Source organism: Staurois parvus, unplaced genomic scaffold, assembly GCF_062004578.1.
Source record: "Staurois parvus isolate SC_StPar_1 unplaced genomic scaffold, SC_StPar_1.0 ptg000034l, whole genome shotgun sequence".
Lineage (NCBI taxonomy): Eukaryota > Metazoa > Chordata > Amphibia > Anura > Ranidae > Staurois > Staurois parvus.
This window is the reverse complement of record NW_028317830.1, coordinates 3,789,407-3,808,710: the sequence shown is the minus strand read 5'-3', so window position 1 is coordinate 3,808,710 and position 19,304 is coordinate 3,789,407. Positions and strand designations below refer to the sequence as shown.

The 19,304-nt window shown below is 42.1% G+C and overlaps 1 protein-coding gene across 3 annotated transcripts in view; it reads left to right on the top strand.

Annotated features, from left to right (window-relative positions):
- The first annotated feature begins 273 nt into the window (after positions 1-273).
- LOC149470715 (uromodulin-like) overlaps positions 274-19,304 on the top strand; it is a 70,870-nt gene continuing 51,839 nt past the window's right edge. The window contains exons 1-6 of one of the 3 annotated variants that reach the window (XM_089661650.1): positions 277-421; positions 4,825-4,848; positions 8,238-8,267; positions 11,086-11,229; positions 14,638-14,897; positions 14,976-15,101. In XM_089661650.1, the coding sequence (XP_089517776.1) occupies positions 358-421; positions 4,825-4,848; positions 8,238-8,267; positions 11,086-11,229; positions 14,638-14,897; positions 14,976-15,101 (648 nt within the window). In that variant the 5' untranslated portion in view covers positions 277-357. Of the gene's footprint in view, positions 422-4,824; positions 4,849-8,237; positions 8,268-11,085; positions 11,230-14,637; positions 14,898-14,975; positions 15,102-19,304 lie in introns of all 3 variants that reach the window. The other 2 variants (XM_089661658.1, XM_089661663.1) reach the window with 2 other exon arrangements.

Genomic DNA, 19,304 nt, shown 5'->3' with positions numbered 1-19,304 from the left:
ATGTCTCAAATATCTCAATATGTTCATTAACTTCAGAGAGGGTTTTTTTCTTATAATAGCTAGATAGCTCATTGAGGTCATTTACTGGAAATATTTAAATGATTTACCCCGAGGTCTCAGTGGGTGTTCAGGTACCTTGATAATAATGATTTGGGCAGTAACATTTTTGGTGTGACAGTAATGGTAGAGTATAAGGAAGTCAATATTAAATATAATGTGGAATGTGCCAAAGGACAAGGAACTTGGAAAAAAATGTTATAAAAGAGCAGCAGCAAGGCTGATATCGTATTTGTGTACAAACCAATACTCAGAGCAGTTTGTGTTGATGGAGGATTGATACAGAAAGAAGAATCCAAAATGAGAAGGACGATGTCTCTTCTCCTTCTCCTGGTCCTGCTGTGCGCTCCCCATGGGATGGCTGGTGAGTAGATCCAGGTCACCTGATGTGATTAAACCTGAGTGGGAGGGTTAGGGGTGATCTATGGCATAGTGATTGATGGTGGAGGGCAGACACCATATGGAGGACCTAGATCCATTCCTCAATAAAACATCTACAGACTCAACAAGGGAGGTGTAGATCCTTCACTTAGAATATGCAAAAAGTGCATCAATATTCCCCTTATATATCAAGATTGATAGGTTCCCAGAAAACGTAATGCTATAATATGTATATAATACATTGTGTATGGAAACTCATAAATCTGCCAGGGAAAAAAAAAACTGGTTGGGAAAGATACAAATAACCCCTCCCCAAAAAAATGATTTAAACATGTTACTAGTAAAAAATTGTCTCAGCATGAAGGTCCCTTTACGGGATAGCTCATAGTTGGTGACTGGGGCCAAAAGGAAGGCAAATCTATAAAATACTTTCCTTAGCTCTTAGTATAAAAAGAAATTGTAGGAGCTCAGGCCCATAATGGAGATACTATTACCACAGCCTCAAATGAACCACAATGGCACAAAATCGATAGGTCCAGAGACAGACAAATAAAAAGTGAACCAAACATCAGGACCAGAAGGCTTACACCCATGTGTCCTTAAAGAGCAGAGCCCTGATTAAATGCCATTGTTTCTAATTTTGAAATACTTCTTCTAGCTGTCTTAGTATCAATAGACTGGCGCAAGGCCAGTGTGGTGCCTATATTTAAAAGGGATTGAACTCTTTATCAAGTAACTACAGACCGGTTCCTTTAAATATACATACAATATCAGCGCTCCAGTGTTGAAGGATACAGATTTAGGACACGGGGCTGAAGAGTTTTCCTCCTTTATACTGTTCAGAACTAAAAGTGTGCAGAGATTATTCCAGGCCTCGCAGCTTCCTTGTGATCCGGGTAATCTTTGATACTAAAGAAACAGAGAAAAGAAAAAACTCAATGTCCTAGTGCAGAACCTTCTGACCAGGGGCGGACTAGCAACTCATGGGGCCCCCGGGCAATAGGGGATAAGGGGTCCCTGTGTCCTTGACCAAACTCAAAAAAGCCTACGAAAAAGGTACCAGGGGCATCTCAGGGGGCCCCTACTGACCCCAGGCCCTTGGGCAGTGCCCAAGTTTCCAAATGGTCAGTCCGACTCTGCTTCTGACACCATTAAATTGTTAACTTTTTAAATTAAAATACTCACAAAAGATGTAAAAATCATCAAATCCTAGGTACAGGGTGCTGTCACGTCCTCAGAGACGGAATGTATGAGAAGATTACCTCTACAATGCATAAAATGAAATGAAGTAGCTGAGACTATCTAGCACATGTTGGTGTCAAGGTCAAGCCCTCTTCCTCAGAGCTAACCTCTATTGTCAGGAAGATCCTCAAGATCTTTATAAAGAAGCACTTAGAAGAGTTTTTCGGTAGAAATAAGTCCCCATGAGGACTTAATTCCACACAACATATTTCTTGAATGAGGCAATTGGCCATTTATTTGAATATATTATAAACCTATATGTGGTAAATAAGCCGCAGCTGGTGTCAAAGTTGTACAACAAACACACATTAGATTTTATTGACCTGTTATGATCTTAATGTGATTTTAATGTATCAATATTGTTTGTAATAAAATGAATCCTTTTTTTATGAATTACAATGTGTGCCCCCTTTAATGCCAGCAACGTCTGACACAATTATTTTTTTACATTTTGGAGGTTTATAGGGATGTGGCATTTGAGAGGCAGTATGATATTCTCATGATTCAGTAAGAATAATGACAGGAAAGGAACTATAACGCAGGTCTAGCATCAGATGTGGTGTTCTACGCTCAGTATTGTAACACTTTCAGGCAGAGTTTTTTTTCTCAGAGTACTCCCCCCTTCTGAGTCACTCTTTGTCTTCACCCCCTACCTACCTCCGAGCATCGTCCATTGGTTGCTCCACCTACCCACCTCCTAGTACAGCCCCCGTTAGAGAATACAGAAACAAATAAGACATGCTAAGACAACATAACAAGAAAATCAGTAAAACAGATCCCTTGCATCCAGCAACAATAGACCCCCCCGCAACAGAAAATACACAAAAGCAACAATAGACCCCCAGCAACAGAAAATACACCCAAGCAACAATAGAGTCCCCAGCAGCAACAGCAGATCTCCCAGCAACTAGTAATAATATACCCCTCCCTTAACAGTAGATCCAACCCAGCAACAAATGCCCACCCAGAAACATAACACCCCACTAGCAACAATAGATTCCCCACTAGCAACAGTAACACTCCCCAACAACAATAGACCCCCACGCAAAAATAAATCTCCCCACAATTATAGACCCCCATCAGCCAGAATCAATAGACCCTCCAGAACCTCTTTCTATTACATATTTTCAGTGCTGGAGGTGCCAGAACTGCATTCCCCCACGTTCCTGCTGAAATAAATCCCCGATTCCAGGTATGTCTTACTCTCTCCTAGAGATCTCAGGACTCCCCCTAACATTACTTCATCTGATTTTCTCTGGGAAGCATGGCCCCATCTTTGTTCAGGCATCATCCAGGGTCACCGTCTACTTCTAATGACCCTGTTTCTATTGTGATATATCAGGAATGTATCCCTGCGGGTTTGTAAAAATACTGAGATGTTCAGTTTAATGCTCCATCTGTTGAAAGAAAAGGTGCAGCAGATGGAGGGACACAAATCACATTTATTAATATTCCTTTTCTCCATATAATCTCTTTTCTGTAAAAAAACAAAACCTCAGCGCTCAGGACTTCCTATTTACCATACAAATCCCCGTGAGATGCTGCTGTGCACAGGTACAAAAGACCAAAAACTTTTAACAATGAAAACCAGCGCAAACCCACATGATCAATTACATTACTCAGTTTAAAAAAACATTAATGTGCTAATAAAGATATATATAGTAAATTATATATAAAAATATATATAAAAATTTAAAATTATAAGTCCAGTGACAAAAAAGCAAAGTGACAAAAAATCAAAAAAAACCCAGAAAATATATAGATATATATATAATTACAGTCCCGTGACAAAATTAAATCAAATTAAATTATAATATATTTTCCATTTGATTCTTCCGTGTTACTGATCCCTTCACCATCCACCAGTGCAGAAATCAACATTAACCGCACTCAGCAGATATTGGTGAGTCACACGCCTTTCAGGATTGTTAAGGGCTCCTGGACCCCCTTTACTTTGTCTGAGACCTCCAAGTGCTGTTTCCTCTTATGTCTGGGTACCTCTTCTGCTTACTCCTCTCACCGAATCCCCCAAAGGAAAATCAGGAAGAAGAAAAGACCATAGCGTGATACCGCAGTAACTTCTCAAATTAATCTCTCCAGACCACTCACATTCTTTTGCGGGATATAGCCCGCTTTTTATTCAAAACAACAGCGATTCTCTTCAAAAATAATCCACTTTTCATGTACACCGATTATACAAGGACCCCACAGTTTAGTGTGCAGCAGGATGGCAGACCTCAGCTACAGACTCTTCTACTTAGGCTAAGATGGCCCCTTGGAACGCACCGCTCAGCGTGCGCTCCACTCACCGGAAATGACGTCAGACGACGGACCAGGCAACCGGAAGTGCGTCAACGCGTTTCGCCCCACCCACAGGGCGTTATCAAGACCTCGTCTTGCGTTCCAAGGGGCCATCTTAGCCTAAGTAGAAGAGTCTGTAGCTGAGGTCTGCCATCCTGCTGCACACTAAACTGTGGGGTCCTTGTATAATCGGTGTACATGAAAAGTGGATTATTTTTGAAGAGAATCGCTGTTGTTTTGAATAAAAAGCGGGCTATATCCCGCAAAAGAATGTGAGTGGTCTGGAGAGATTAATTTGAGGAGAAGTTACTGCGGTATCACGCTATGGTCTTTTCTTCTTCCTGTTTTTCCTTTGGGGGATTCGGTGAGAGGAGTAAGCAGAAGAGGTACCTAGACATAAGAGGAAACAGCACTTGGAGGTCTCAGACAAAGTAAAGGGGGTCCAGGAGCCCTTAACAATCCTGAAAGGCGTGTGACTCACCAATATCTGCTGAGTGCGGTTAATGTTGATTTCTGCACTGGTGGATGGTGAAGGGATCAGTAACACGGAAGAATCAAATGGAAAATATATTATAATTTAATTTGATTTAATTTTGTCACGGGACTGTAATTATATATATATCTATATATTTTCTGGGTTTTTTTTGATTTTTTGTCACTTTGCTTTTTTGTCACTGGACTTATAATTTTAAATTTTTATATATATTTTTATATATAATTTACTATATATATCTTTATTAGCACATTAATGTTTTTTTAAACTGAGTAATGTAATTGATCATGTGGGTTTGCGCTGGTTTTCATTGTTAAAAATAATCTCTTTTCTGATGTTTCTTGTTTCAGAGTTCACCACCTCTCTGACCCCTGGTAAGTTATCATTCTCTTTTCAGAGTTTTACTCTTTTATAACCGAACTGAGGATACTATCAGGACGGGGAATTTGTATTTGTAATGAAAATCACTGTGGATATATTAAAATACATAAAAAATGTACAGAGACAAATATCAGGGCTGCCATTGTCGGCCACCTTCAGAGAATGCTAATCGCCTGGCTGTCATACTGATCCAGTTATAGAAAGAAACTCACTGAAGCCCAAAATATTCCTCTGCCTTGTGAAAGGTTTAGGCTGCTCCCCTACAAAAAATATAAAAGGGTAGGAAAGCATGCAATCAGTGAAAATGTAATAAAGAAACAACAAAAGTGAGTGTTTCACTCCAACCTGGAAGGGCAATCTGATTCTCAATCAAAAGTAGAATATTTAACAGCTACAAATGTAACCAACCTAACATTAATAAACCCCCTTCACCTGGGCTAAAACAGACATAAAAACAATATCCATCATAGCACAGAGCAGCAAAAAAGTAAATCATATTTCTATCAATCAGTGAGCATTAAGTATACAAATATCTCATATCTAATAAATATTGTACAATGGATTGATGGGCGATCAAACGGCACCACATCCCTGATTACCTTAGACCAAAAACAATATATACACTATATACAGATTTAACCACAAAAACAATATATCTGATTTCTAGGTTGTCAAAACAATACAAAAAGATCAATTAAAATAAAACTATTTATTATTAAATATATTGAAAAGATTCTTTGTGGTTTACAATACATTTGTCACAAAAGCATCTCCTTTTTCAAAGTATAGTTAAACCTCCGGGCATCACCCCTAAAAAATGTAAAATATTTATCAATACATAGTTTTATTACATTTACATTTATCTTTGCTGATCTACTTGCTTTGTGTTGGCATATATATATATATATATATATATATATATATGTATATAGATAGATAGATAGATACACTCACCGGCCACCTTATTAGGTACACCTTGCTAGTAACAGGTTGGACCCCATTTTTCCTTCAGTATATATACAGTATATACAGTACAGTATATTCATAAATGATGGAGCACAGATCTTGTATTGTCTTTATTCAAACGTACATTTCACCAGGAAGGAAGAATGAATGTCTCAGGGGTCGCCGCCCTTTCTCATGCTCATTAGTGATCACACATGGAAAACCAACACAATAAATATAACTACACCCGAAGAAGAAAACAAACTCCCACCTCAGCGGATAATTAAATAAGTTATAATGCAGTACATACACAATATACAGTATATATATATTCAACACATTTCTCTCATTCCTCCTCGGAGGTTGTACATAAACATATAATATCAGATGGATCCAGAGATGACAATGCATGAATACATCTGATTTCTTGAAGTTGGGAATGTAAGTCAGAGGGATTCATGAATTTACATCACTTTATGTTTTCTTTTTGTGTTCGATGGATGTAGATCTTTGTCACTGACAAGGATACATCACCAGATGACATGGATAAGGGTGGGTTTACAATGCTGGATTTATTTCCATTTTTTAATAGAGGACCAAAGGTACTATATACCCTGCACTTATTTATAAAAGGGGGCTGGGTATATAGGTCCCAACCATATCTTGAAGGAAATTCCAGATTTTGATAAGTCCCCCACATCACACCCCCACAAACACTGGGTTGTAAGGAAGAGACCCTTATCCTCATCAACATCGGGGTCTGCCAGGCTGGTATGGATTTGGGGGGAGGGGGGGCACACTATTTTTAGCATTTGAATTTCCCAGTATAAAGCCATACACAGGCTAGACAGGTCTGCTATTTGTGTTTAGGGGAGATCATACACCATTTTTCATGTGGATCCCCATAAACTCTATACTACATCTAAAGATTGTATGATGGACTGGGGGGTGGGCCATACTTTATTTTTCCAGCAAAGTGACAAAAGGAATATATTTTCTGGTAATTTGCTTCTCCAGAACAACTCTCCCCCTGGCATCATAAAAGTCAACTCCCCCTCCCATCATAATAAGTGCATGTATAAAAGTATATATACCGGTAGTATACTACATCTTAAGACTGTAGAATGGACTGGGAGCAGAGGAGGGGGAGGGGGGGGGGCGTAGAGCTATGCATTATTTTTCCCTCAAAGTGATACAACAGAAAACATTCGCTGGTAATTTTCTTTTCACAGTTTGCTTTTTTAATGGCAAAGGGACCCCTAAAATGCATTCCAGACCCTCATTGTTCACAATGAGGTCCTGGAATTTATTATTGGGGTCACCATTACATTTTTTTAACAAAACAAGGAAGCATTCAGGAAAATAAAAGTTACCAAACAATTTAAAGGGTATTTTTTTTCTTGTCACGTTTGCTCTAATACTTTGTAAACATTCAAGAGATGTGCAACGTCACTGAGAGGTTTAGGGAATCCCCCAAGCAGGTTTGCCTTTCAGCCTTGAATTGAATTGATTTAAAATGATTCTACAGATTCAGCTAAGGTAATGTCACATGAACCGAGCCCGGGTACATCGAGCCCCTCCCTACCTACTGAACTGGCACAGCCCTTAGCAAAAAAAAATTATAATATATATATATAGTATATGATTTGTTTTTTAGGCTAAGGGCTGTGCCAGTTCAGCCCTGATACCTTTCCTCATTATATATATATATACTCTTATATGTGCATTTATTATGATGGGAGGGGGGAGTTGACTTTTATGATGAGAGGGGGAATTGACTTTTATGATGGGAGGGGGAATTGACTTTTATGATGGGAGGGGGAATTGACTTTTATGATGAGAGGGGGAATTTACTTTTATGATGAGAGGGGGAATTGACTTTTATGATGGGAGGGGGAATTGACTTTTATGATGGGAGGGGGAAGTTGACTTTTATGATGGGAGGGGGAATTGACTTTTATGATGGGAGGGGGAAGTTGACTTTTATGATGGGAGGGGGAAGTTGACTTTTATGATAGGGTGGGGGGAGTTGACTTTTATGATGGGAGGGGGAGTTGACTTTTATGATGGGAGGGGGAGTTGACTTTTATGATGGGGGGGAGTTGACTTTTATGATGGGGGGGGGGGATAAATATTATGATGGGAGGGGGAAATGACTTTTATGATGCAAGATGGAGTTGACTTTTATGATGGGAGGGAGGAGTTGACTTTTTGTTTGATGTGAGGGGGAAGTTTGCTTTTTTATGATGTAAGGCGGGAGTTGACTTCTATGATGGGTGGGGGAGAGTTAACATTTATAATTTGAAGGGGGGTTGACTTTTATGATGGGAGGGGATAGTTGGATTTAAGCAAACAGAACAGTTGAAGTTGTTGCCCCTTTTTGTAGAGAAGAATGCTTTTGTAGGGATCTCATATCTACATTTTTCCTTTTCTTCAGATACTGACGGCTACAGCTGTACACAGAGAAGTAAGTCACCAAGTGAGGAATCTCTGATACAAGAACTCAGTCAGACAAGCAAAAAAAAAACAAACATCTTTTGTTTTGCACAATTTCATTTATTTTGACCGAAAAAAGCAGTTTAATCTTTTCATGAGCTGTAAGCCATAATCATCACAATGATGACAAATCACGGCTGGAACTATCTTGCTTTGCATGTAATGAGTCTCATATATTAGTTTCACCTTTAAGTTGCTGCACTGAAATAAATCAACTTTTGCACCATATTCTCATTTTTTGAGTTTCACCTGTATAGTGCTCTGACAGGGGGACTGCCCCCCCCCCCCCTTGCCAGAACACACCAGTCAGTGCTGGCAGCCATTGAATGTCTGATGGTTTTTGTTGAACTGGCTGATATTTGGCCTATGTGTACCAGGCTGTAGCATTTTTCAAAAACTGTTTGCAGTTTGCTAAAAAGTGCTACTAAAACCCCCCATGAGCTATGTTATGAAGTGATGTGATATTTTAGTAGTAAAAGCCAGCTGTATATTAATGCCGGCGGTAAGCAGCGTCCTTAACATGGAAGTAAAGGCCAAACCCAACTAATGCTAAACCTTCTCACAGCCACATTCTAAGTCTAATCTATCTAGCCTTGTAAAGAGAAAATCGCTATACTTACCTGTTCTGCAGCCTCTCCGGTCCAGTATCCAGCGACACCCTCTGTGTACAGGATACATCCGACAATGGCTGTGAAGAGCCTGTGAAGTGATGTCGCCCATACTGTAGATTTACTATGGGGCTTCCATTGTCACCTGCCTCTCCTGCACATTCCCACACATTGAAGTCACCACTGACAGCTCAACATGGGACCGGACTGGAGAAGCTGCAGAACAGGTAAGTATAGCGATTTTTCTCTTTACAAGGCTAGGTAGATTAGGCTTGGATTGTAGCTGAGAGAAGGTTTAGCATTAGTTGGGTTTGGCCTTTACTTCCACTTTAATAACCAGAAAACAACATGGCTGCCAAGAAGCAGGAGGCCTCCACACCCTTAGAAACCACGACTCATCTGCTGTCAAAAGGGTTCCCAATTGACAAAAGAATGTAAAAACAAAAGAATTTCCAGCTTTTAAAAATGTAAAAAAAAATAAATTACATGGGGGTCCCCCCAATACTTAACAGGCCCTTTGGAGTAGATTAAGAGCAAGCCCTCCCTCCTGAATCATACCAGGCCACTATCAACATGGGGGGTGCTTTAGGGCAGGAGGGACTCCCCCCCAAAGCACCCTGTCCCCGTTTTGATGTGGACAAGGGCTTCTTCCCCACAGCCCTAGGAAGTGGTTGTGGGGGTCTATGGGTCGGGAACTTATTGAAATCTGGAAACCCCTTTTAAAAAAGGACCCCCAGCTCGTGGACCCCCCCATGTGAATGAGTAGGGGTACATACTACTCCTATTCATTCACCAAAAAAAGTGTGAAAAGTAAATTAAAAAAGTAGTTTTTTACAAATCCTTTATTTATGATGTCATTTATGACATCATCAGGTGGCCCTGCCTCTTTGTTTATTTAGTTTGCGAGGCGGCTGAGCTATCATTCATCGAGAACTAAGCATCGGTGGGGGTTGGGGTTTTTTCTTTTTCAGTTTATATCGGTGGCCGGTGTTCATGATGATGCACTTTAGATGTACTTCGGGGGACTCTGGCTAATGCCGGTTTCTTCAATCAGTGCTAATTAAACCTATTCCTTGAATAACGCGTGACTAAACCACGGCTTGCTCAGCATTATTTATTTATTTATATTGTCTCGTGAATTGACTTTTAGAGTCAGTTTATGTGGTATTTACTGCACATTTTGTACTAGTGAAGTGACATTTTCAATATCGCATGAGATAACTGGAAAAAATATGTAATGTGATCCAAACATTTCATGTGATATTATTGGTTTGGAGGAGATGGGTGTAGACAGAGGCGGACTGACAACTCATGGGGCCCCCGGGCAATAGGGGATCATGGGGCCACTGTGTCCTTGCCCAAACTCAAAAAAGCCTATGAGAAAGGTACCAGGGACATCTCATGGGGCCCCCTACTGACCCCGGGCCCTCGGGCAGTGCCCGAGTTTCCAAATGTTCAGTCCACCCCTGGGTGTATTTGGGTTAGAAAGATCAGCGTTTTTTTCCTTGAAGTACTTCATTGTGAATGACACAGATCTGCATCTCTGGACAACATGCTTGATTGTAGATTCAAAGCACTGTTTTTATTATTTAAAAATGACTTTTTTAAATGTACCTGTGTGCTTATTATAGTAAATGTTTAATCAGTTGGGGTACAATGTACCTTCTACCTATTCACATGGGGCTGGATATTTGTGGAGCCCTTATCTTTAAGGGTGCTTCCAGATTCCATTAAGTCCCCCACACCTCCAGACCTGACCACTGTGCCAGACAAAAACATTTCTGCATATATGTCCAAACATGCTGTCATTGGTACAGAACACAATGCCCCCCCCCCCCCCATGCCCTTTTTTTGTTAGCAAACCTTTGACTATTAGACTTAAAAATGGGGAAATTTGATCTTTTAGATTCAGCCCCGAAGTGCACTCAGCCAACAGGGAAAACATTTTTGGCAGAAATAGTCAGATCTTATCAATGTCTCTACCGATGAACTGTCTAAACAGTAAAAGAGAACATGTCACGGCCATCCTGACTAGACTCAAGGCTCCGACAACATACATTTATCACATTCAGCACCAAAATAGATGGAGAGATTTTGTTACAATGTTACCAGTGATGGTCCTGAATGTGATTTATAAAATATGAATAGAACATTGTTTTATCTGATGGATTTGTGTTGCAGAGGGGACCTCCTTTACTGTACTGATGGATGCGTATATCATGTATTGGGGTTATTCCTACTACTTTGAGAGAGCTCTGAATTATGTATCCTCCAGATTCCCCTGCGTCACACGACAATATGCTTCAGTAATCCTGGACTATGCAGGTAAGTACAAACATCACTACTTTAGTTGTTTTGTTGTAACATTTTCATTTCTAAGCAATGTTTCATTTTTGTAGAAATGATTCCAGTGATATCTGTCTATGAGAACAGTCACACTGACCATTGAGGGGAATTTAAAAAAACGGGTTGACTTACTAAACCTGGAGGGTGGAAAATCTGGTGCAACTCTGCATAGAAACCAATCAGCTTCCAGGTTATTATATCAAAGCTTAATTGGACAAATTGAAGTGAGAAGCTGATTGGCTCCCATGCACAGCTGCACCAGATTTTGCACTCTCCAGTTTTAGTAAATCCCCCCCCCCCAACGTGTTCATCTGCTCTTAGCCTGACATGGACTTCTTCACTCTCTGGCACTGCACTGATGCTCACCTCTTCCCCCTTCATCCCGGCACCAATGTACAGGTTTTCACTTTCTGTTTCTGAACCAACACTCACTTTTGTTCTCTCCCCCCTGAATTGCTGCACATTCTTCCCCCTATATACAATGATCGGTGGGATGTCTAAGTCCTTCTCTGCCTGATATCTCACTCAGCCTGATGGGCTCTCTGATGTCATAGCTGGGAGGGGTTATGAAGTGACATCACTTCCCATACTTATATGGCGGTATGGTGGATGAGTACAGAAGGACATAGATGTTCCACTGACCCACCAATGTAACAGATTTCTCAGGTCATTGCTGGGACCCTAAAAACTTCAAGACAAACTGTGACTTTAGAAATAATGAAACTCTTCCCTTCCATCTGATTTTCTGCAAACAGATTATAGACACACAGCCAACACACTGCCTGAGCCTTTCATTGGGGGAACTTTAAAGAAATGGGGGGGTGCTAAGCATCCTGACAACCAATGATATCATCAGTTGATAAGGAGGATGTCAGCTGCCTGCACAGCATCCTAGTTTTACCCTCCTCTGCTCACTTCCATCAGTGCTGAGGTCACATTAGCTCAGTGATGGAGAAATTCTGAGGGAGAGGAGAAACATGGGAATACTAGTCAGCACCAGTGTGGAAAAGTGGATTTGCTTTGGAAGAATAAATCACCTGTATTGTTGGGTGTCCTACATGTGTGGTGCATTATATAATTTTATATATATATGATTTTATTATGATTGTAATTTGTTCACCGTGTCAATGTCTAACCTCTTTATGATCTATGTGATCTAATAAAATAATTTTGTAGCAATAATTAGTGCAGTTGCATTACTCCGCATGGGTTTTCAATTAACCACTTTTTGCAGGCAATGTTGCACTAGTCAAACTGCCATTTTTCTATTATATAAAACTATTAGAATAGTTTTTCACATTTTAGAATGGGGTGCCTTGGGTCTGTCTATAATTTTAAAGGGTGATTTGATGGAAAAAAGGTTGAGAAACACTGGGATAGACAATGAAACATTTGTAGCACGTTTGAGGGTGATCTGAAGGGAAGCAGCCTGGGGGAGAGGAGTGGGAAGTCCAGCTACATAAAGAATACTAAGCCAGGCTGGGAGAAGATAAAAGGCGACCACAGAAGGGAATGTAGCTGATCAGCTGCGACTGTGTCAGGAGACAAAAGGATGCGGGAGACAGCAGAGAAGGATATATGGCCTGGAGAGTTGGATCAGAAAGATAAACAGTGAGACAGGATCAGGGGCGGAGGCGGGGCCCTCGGGCAATAGGGGATCATGGGGCCCCTGTGTCCTCGCCCACACCCAAAAAAGCCTATGAAAAAGCCAATGAAAGGTACCAGGGGCATCTCATGGGGCCTTCTGACCCCAGGCCCTCGGGCAGTGCCCGAGTGCTCGAATGGTCAGTCCGCCCCTGGACAGGATAGATGGGACTCAGAGCACAGGAGTGAAGGAATGCAGGGAGACTGACTGGAGCACAATCACCAGGAGAAAGAAGAAAGATCAGAGTGTGGTTGCCGGGGGTGGGAGAGGTATATGAGAGAGAGAGTGAGTAGGTCAAGAATGGCAGGAGGAGAGAGCCTCAGAGCTGCTCTGTACAATACCATTTCACAGAGCAGGTAAGTATAAGATGTTTATTATTTTAATAAAAAAAGAAACTAAAGTTTCACAATCACTTTAACAGGTGACACAAAAGACATTTTGGTCAGATGTATGTAACACATAGCACATCCTACAGAGTGCAGGGATCAGATGTATGTAATACGTAGCACATCCTACAGAGTGCAGAGGTCAGAGGTAATTAATGCACAGCACATCCTACAGAGTGCAGAGGTCAGAGGTATGTAATGCGTAGCACATCCTACAGAGTGCAGAGGTCAGGGGTATGTAATATGTAGGACATCCTACAGAGTGCAGAGGTCAGGGGTATGTAATATGTAGGACATCCTACAGAGTGCAGAGGTCAGATGTATGTAACACATAGCACATCCTACAGACTGCAGAGGTCAGTGGTATGTAATATGTAGCCCATCCTACAGAGTGCAGAGGTCAGGGGTATGTAATACGCAGCACATCCTACAGAGTGCAGAGGTCAGGGGTATGTAATGCACAGCACAGCCTACAGAGTTCAGAGGTCAGGGGTATGTAATGCACAGCACAGCCTACAGAACAAAACATGTCTCCTTTGGTTTATGGTGCTGTGGTTTCACACCCTTCATGAGCCTGCTGTGGAAGATCTGGTGATGCGGAGCGTTGTCTCTTTACCATTTGTTACACATGCTGCCTCTGCCGCTTTGAGCTTTTCTGCTGATCTGTTACCTATCTGGGGGGCTGTGAGAGGTAATTGTTTGCATAAACACTGTGACCAGCTCCCCTCACTTACAGGATTGTGTGCTCAGTATAGGACTTTGGCTCCTCTGTATCCATGGCTTTGCTGCTACTACATTCCTAGCCCAAGTATTGGCTTCCGGCATGAATCAATATCTGACCGATTTAATAGTCACAATGACTTACAGAATGTCCTTTACACCCGGGGATCCTGTTATGCATCTTGCTAAGCTGGAGTGAGCTGTGTTGTATTTTGGTTGCCCGGAGTTATTACAGCATTGTGATTGTTCACCTCTGGCTCATTTAGCTGATTACGGGTCACCATGATCCTACAGTCTCACTGATAGGACACCCTTAGGTGGAGGATACATACAGTCTGTATTGCAGAATTTAATGTTTTGATACAGCGGGTAAAATAAGTCTTGAACACATCACCATTTTTCTCAGTAAATATATTTCAAAAGGTGCTATTGACATGAAATTGACAGCCCCTGCAATCCATATATACAAAGAAACCAAAACAAATACATTCAGAAAATAATGACATTGCTAAGCTGAGGATATCAAGACTTTGGTGGGCAATTTTGTTCTCTTATTATTTCTTATGCTACTATTAGTATTTATAACTTTATTTTGAGCATTTCCTCTTTTCAATAAAATATTATTTGTTCTTTCAGAAACCAATGAAACTATCACTGATGACAAGAGTGTTTTTTTACAAAGCATAACAAGATATTGGGATGTTTATGAATATTATGATTACTCCAACCATTTATCTAACTGCAATCAGTCCACCCTCTATGGGCTGAAGAGAGCTCTGGAGATTTCCCCCGCCGAGTCCATCATTTGGGTTTTTACAGTTGGCTCCATGGTAGATATCAATGACGCTCAGCTCCTGTCTGATATTCATACATTGCTGGAGGAAAAGAAGTCCCAAGTAAGAATCTTCCATGTAAAGTCATACATCGTCTACGTATCTCTGATCCATAGATAAACATTTTATTTCTCTCTACAGGTTTATTTTTTGTTGCACCCATGGTGGAATTGTATGAAGAGTGCTTCCCAGGTTGATGTATTTCATGACATTTCATCTCGTAGTTATGGAGAATTGATTAATATGGATTTTACTGATTATTATAAGGTAAGAATCATATTAGATTCATAGGAAGCATATAGTAGAGAAGGCAAATACATTTTGGTGGTGAACAGATTATGTATGAGATTCAATTCCAAATGTACTGTATACTATACATCTGTAGATCACAATGATCTGAACTGTCATAGGTTAAGTTCAGCAGGGATTTGGTGAATTTTACATGCTGAACCTGAACTCCATTGAAATTATTATTATTATACAGGATTTATATATTATTATTATTATACAGGATTTATATAGTGCCAACAGTTTGCTCAGCTCTTTACAATATAACGGGAGACAATACAGCGACAATACAGTTCAGTACAAGAGAGAAAGGAGGGCCTGATCCTTGGAGCTTACAATCTAGTAAATGAATGGAATCAGAATCTGTCAAATTAAAAATGACCATTTTCTACACTAATGGGCAAGAGAGTGTCAATAATAGCATTGAGGTGGGCACTGCCATTGGGAATGTGTACCAATGCAAAAAATGTATATTTAAAAATTAATTTGGTGGGCAGCAGTGATTTTTTTTAGATGCTTAAGTTGAAAAATTAAAAATGATTTTAATAACATGTCTGGGGGTTTCCTAATCCTGCCTGTAAGGGGGCATCTTTGTGATGTATAGAAAGTGCTGCAGCAGTACTGACATTTACAAAGGAAAAAGGTTTTAAAACCGTTGGTAGATGATATAATGTATAGCTCCTTTGTTTAGAAAAGCACACAGACCCCTCCAAGGTTTTGCTTTCAGGGTTCTTAGGAGAGGCTTGGTACTTTTTGCACAAAGCTCAGGCTATTGTTTGCTCTCATTGACACTATGCTGACAAGTCTGGGTCCATTGCTAGGAAATGTGTCCTTTCTTGGCCAATAGTTTACATGTCACATATACCACAACAGCATGTATTGTATTCTGTATTAGAGGACAGTGAAACTAGTCACTGTCTAATTTAACAATGAGAATTTTAAAGTGATTGTAACCCCCCCCCCCATCCCAGTGAAGTGACTGGCCTCAGGTGTGACACAGATATTAAACAAATCCTCCTACATACGTTGTGCCTGTTTATCTGCAGTATTGTCTTCATTGGTTCAAAGTGCAGAATTGTATAGATTGTCTGAGAGTTCAGAAAAAAGGAGGGCAGAGAGTTGAAATCACACACTGCAGAGCTCAGTGAGGAAAGCTATGAGAGCTGATTGGAGGGAAGAGACACACGGCACACAGGAAAAGAGCTGAGGCTGTCAATCTGCCAGAGCTCCCTCTCCTGTCATCATTTTTCTCCTGGTGTCAGGAAAATGTCTCAGAAGATTTCTGATAGCAAAGGAACAAAGCAGCAGACAGAAATGATACTTGGTGCTCCTAATTAAGACAAATACACACTATAGAGGGATATGCTTTGTTTATATTTCATATCTGAGGTTCTTTCACAGAACAGGCAATCACCTGAATGATCAAACACAGTGTAATTGTAACTTGTAAAATAGATGTAAAGGGGTAAACTTGCAATTGTAATCCAAGGTTAAGTGCCAGATCCAAACCCAACTGAAGCCAATAGGAGTCAACAATACTGGTCGTTTTCAAACTAACAGGCAAGAAATGCTTAAATAAAATTACATGTGTGTATGTGTGTGCGTGGGGGGGGGCATGGGATTGCCTTCTGGAACATGTACCAAAGTAAAAAGAAATTCGAGAAAATATAATCTGATTGATAGCAGCAATTTTAATCTTGCCATAAGGACAACATTACAAATGCAAGATTCCAGTAAATATCATGCCTGGTGGGTGTCCTTAGCCTGCCTGTGAGGTGATATTTATGTATTATGTATACAACCTTCTATAGCAAAATTGACATTTACAAAAAAAGCCATTAAATTGCCCCTAAATGACTGCTTCTGACTACTTTGTTTGCAAAAATGTGGCCCGGAACTCCCTTCATCTATCAAAGGGTCTTAATCAGATTGTGGGGATGATCCTTTTTTTTTGTGTTTTTACTTATTTTCCCCTTAAAACACCTGCCAGGTCCTTGTAGAAATTTTGGGAGGGGGACTCACAACAGTTTTTTCACTCTATCCCCGCCCCTTTGTTCACATTATGTCAGCCAGGAATCCCAAGCTGACAGCTGAATGGACCAAGTGGAAATACATCACTGGCTGTGCAGAGGTATTACTAAATGTACCGCTTCCCACTGCATCCGGAGGTTCAACATGGCTGAACATCCATTTCACTCGGCTGTTTGCTGAACCTTCTGAACACCCAGAATTCAGTGTGAATCGGAGTTTAGACTGAACCAGAAGCTCATCCCAAGTTGGAAGCAATAATGCAAACCAGGTTCAGGATGCAAAACGCATGAATACACTTCAGACTAATACAAAACATATTAACCGTATGCCTACCGGGCACTGTCACCCCCTTCCTGTCTCCCGGGCACTGTCACCCCCTTCCTGCCTCCCGGGTACTGTCACCCCCTTCCTGCCTCCCGGGCACTGTCACCCCCTTCCTGCCTTCCGGGTACTGTCACCCCCTTCCTGCCTCCCGGGCACTGTCACCCCCTTCCTGCCTCCCGGGTACTGTCATCCCCTTCCTGTCTCCCGGGCACCTCTACCCCCTTCCTGCCTACCACAAACAAGAGATCCCTGTGCTCAAATCCCAACAGCTAGTGCATGCATTTATCCATCAGGTACTAAAGGGGTGTAACCACATACTAACACTAGAAATTCTGAAGGACCCTCTGCACACTGGTATATACCCTTTCAAGCAGACTATGCAATAAATGGGGATATTTAGTTCACACATATTGCAATACATGCTTAAACTGGCCAACTGCGTCAAAGTAATCCCTCTATGGCCAGTCCTACTCTGCTCTGTCTATGCAAATGCTACTGTGGACAGAATGCTAGCATAGGGGAAAAGACACAATGGGGAGAGCTACAAGGTTCAGGTCTGGCTACTGTGTCTTTTCCCCTATGTTAGCATTGTGTCCACAGTAGCATTTGCATAGACAGAGCAGAGTAGGACTGGCCATAGAGGGATTACTTTGACGCAGTTGGCCAGTTTAAGCATGTATTGCAATATGTGTGAACTAAATATCCCCATTTATTGCATAGTCTGCTTGAAAGGGTATATACCAGTGTGCAGAGGGTCCTTCAGAACTTCCTGCCTACCAGGCACTGTCACCTTATTCCTGCCTACCGGGCACTTCTACCCCCTTCCTGCCTACCGGACACTTCTACCCCCTTCCTGCCTACCGGGCACTTCTACCCCCTTCCTGCCTACAAGGCACTTCTACCCCCTTCCTGCCTACCGGGCACCTATACCCCCTTCCTGCCTACCGGACACTTCTACTCCCTTCCTGCCTACCGGGCACTTCTACCCCCTTCCTGCCTACCGGACACTTCTACCCCCTTCCTGCCTACCGGGCACTTCTACCCCCTTCCTGCCCTCCGGGCACTTCTACCCCCTTCCTGCCTACCGGACACTTCTATCCCCTTCCTGCCTACAGGACACTTCTACCCCCTTCCTGCCTCCTGGGCACTTCTACCCCCTTCCTGCCTACAGGACACTTCTACCCCCTTCCTGCCTACCGGGCACTTCTACCCCCTTCCTGCCTCCTGGTCACTGTCACCCCCTTCCTGCCCACAGGACACTTCTACCCCCTTCCTGCCTACCGGGCACTTCTACCCCCTTCCTGCCTACCAGGCACTTCTACCCCCTTCCTGCCTACCTGACACTTCTACCCCCTTCCTGCCTACCGGGCACTTCTACTCCCTTCCTGCCTACAAGGCACTTCTACCCCCTTCCTGCCTACCGGGCACTTCTACCCCCTTCCTGCCTACAGGGCACTTCTACCCCCTTCCTGCCTACCGGGCACCTATACCCCCTTCCTGCCTACCGGACACTTCTACCCCCTTCCTGCCTACAGGGCACTTCTACCCCCTTCCTGCCTACCGGGCACTTCTACCCCCTTCCTGCCCTCCGGGCACTTCTACCCCCTTCCTGCCTACCGGACACTTCTATCCCCTTCCTGCCTACAGGACACTTCTACCCCCTTCCTGCCTCCTGGGCACTTCTACCCCCTTCCTGCCTACAGGACACTTCTACCCCCTTCCTGCCTACCGGGCACTTCTACCCCCTTCCTGCCTCCTGGTCACTGTCACCCCCTTCCTGCCCACAGGACACTTCTACCCCCTTCCTGCCTCCTGGGCACTTCTACC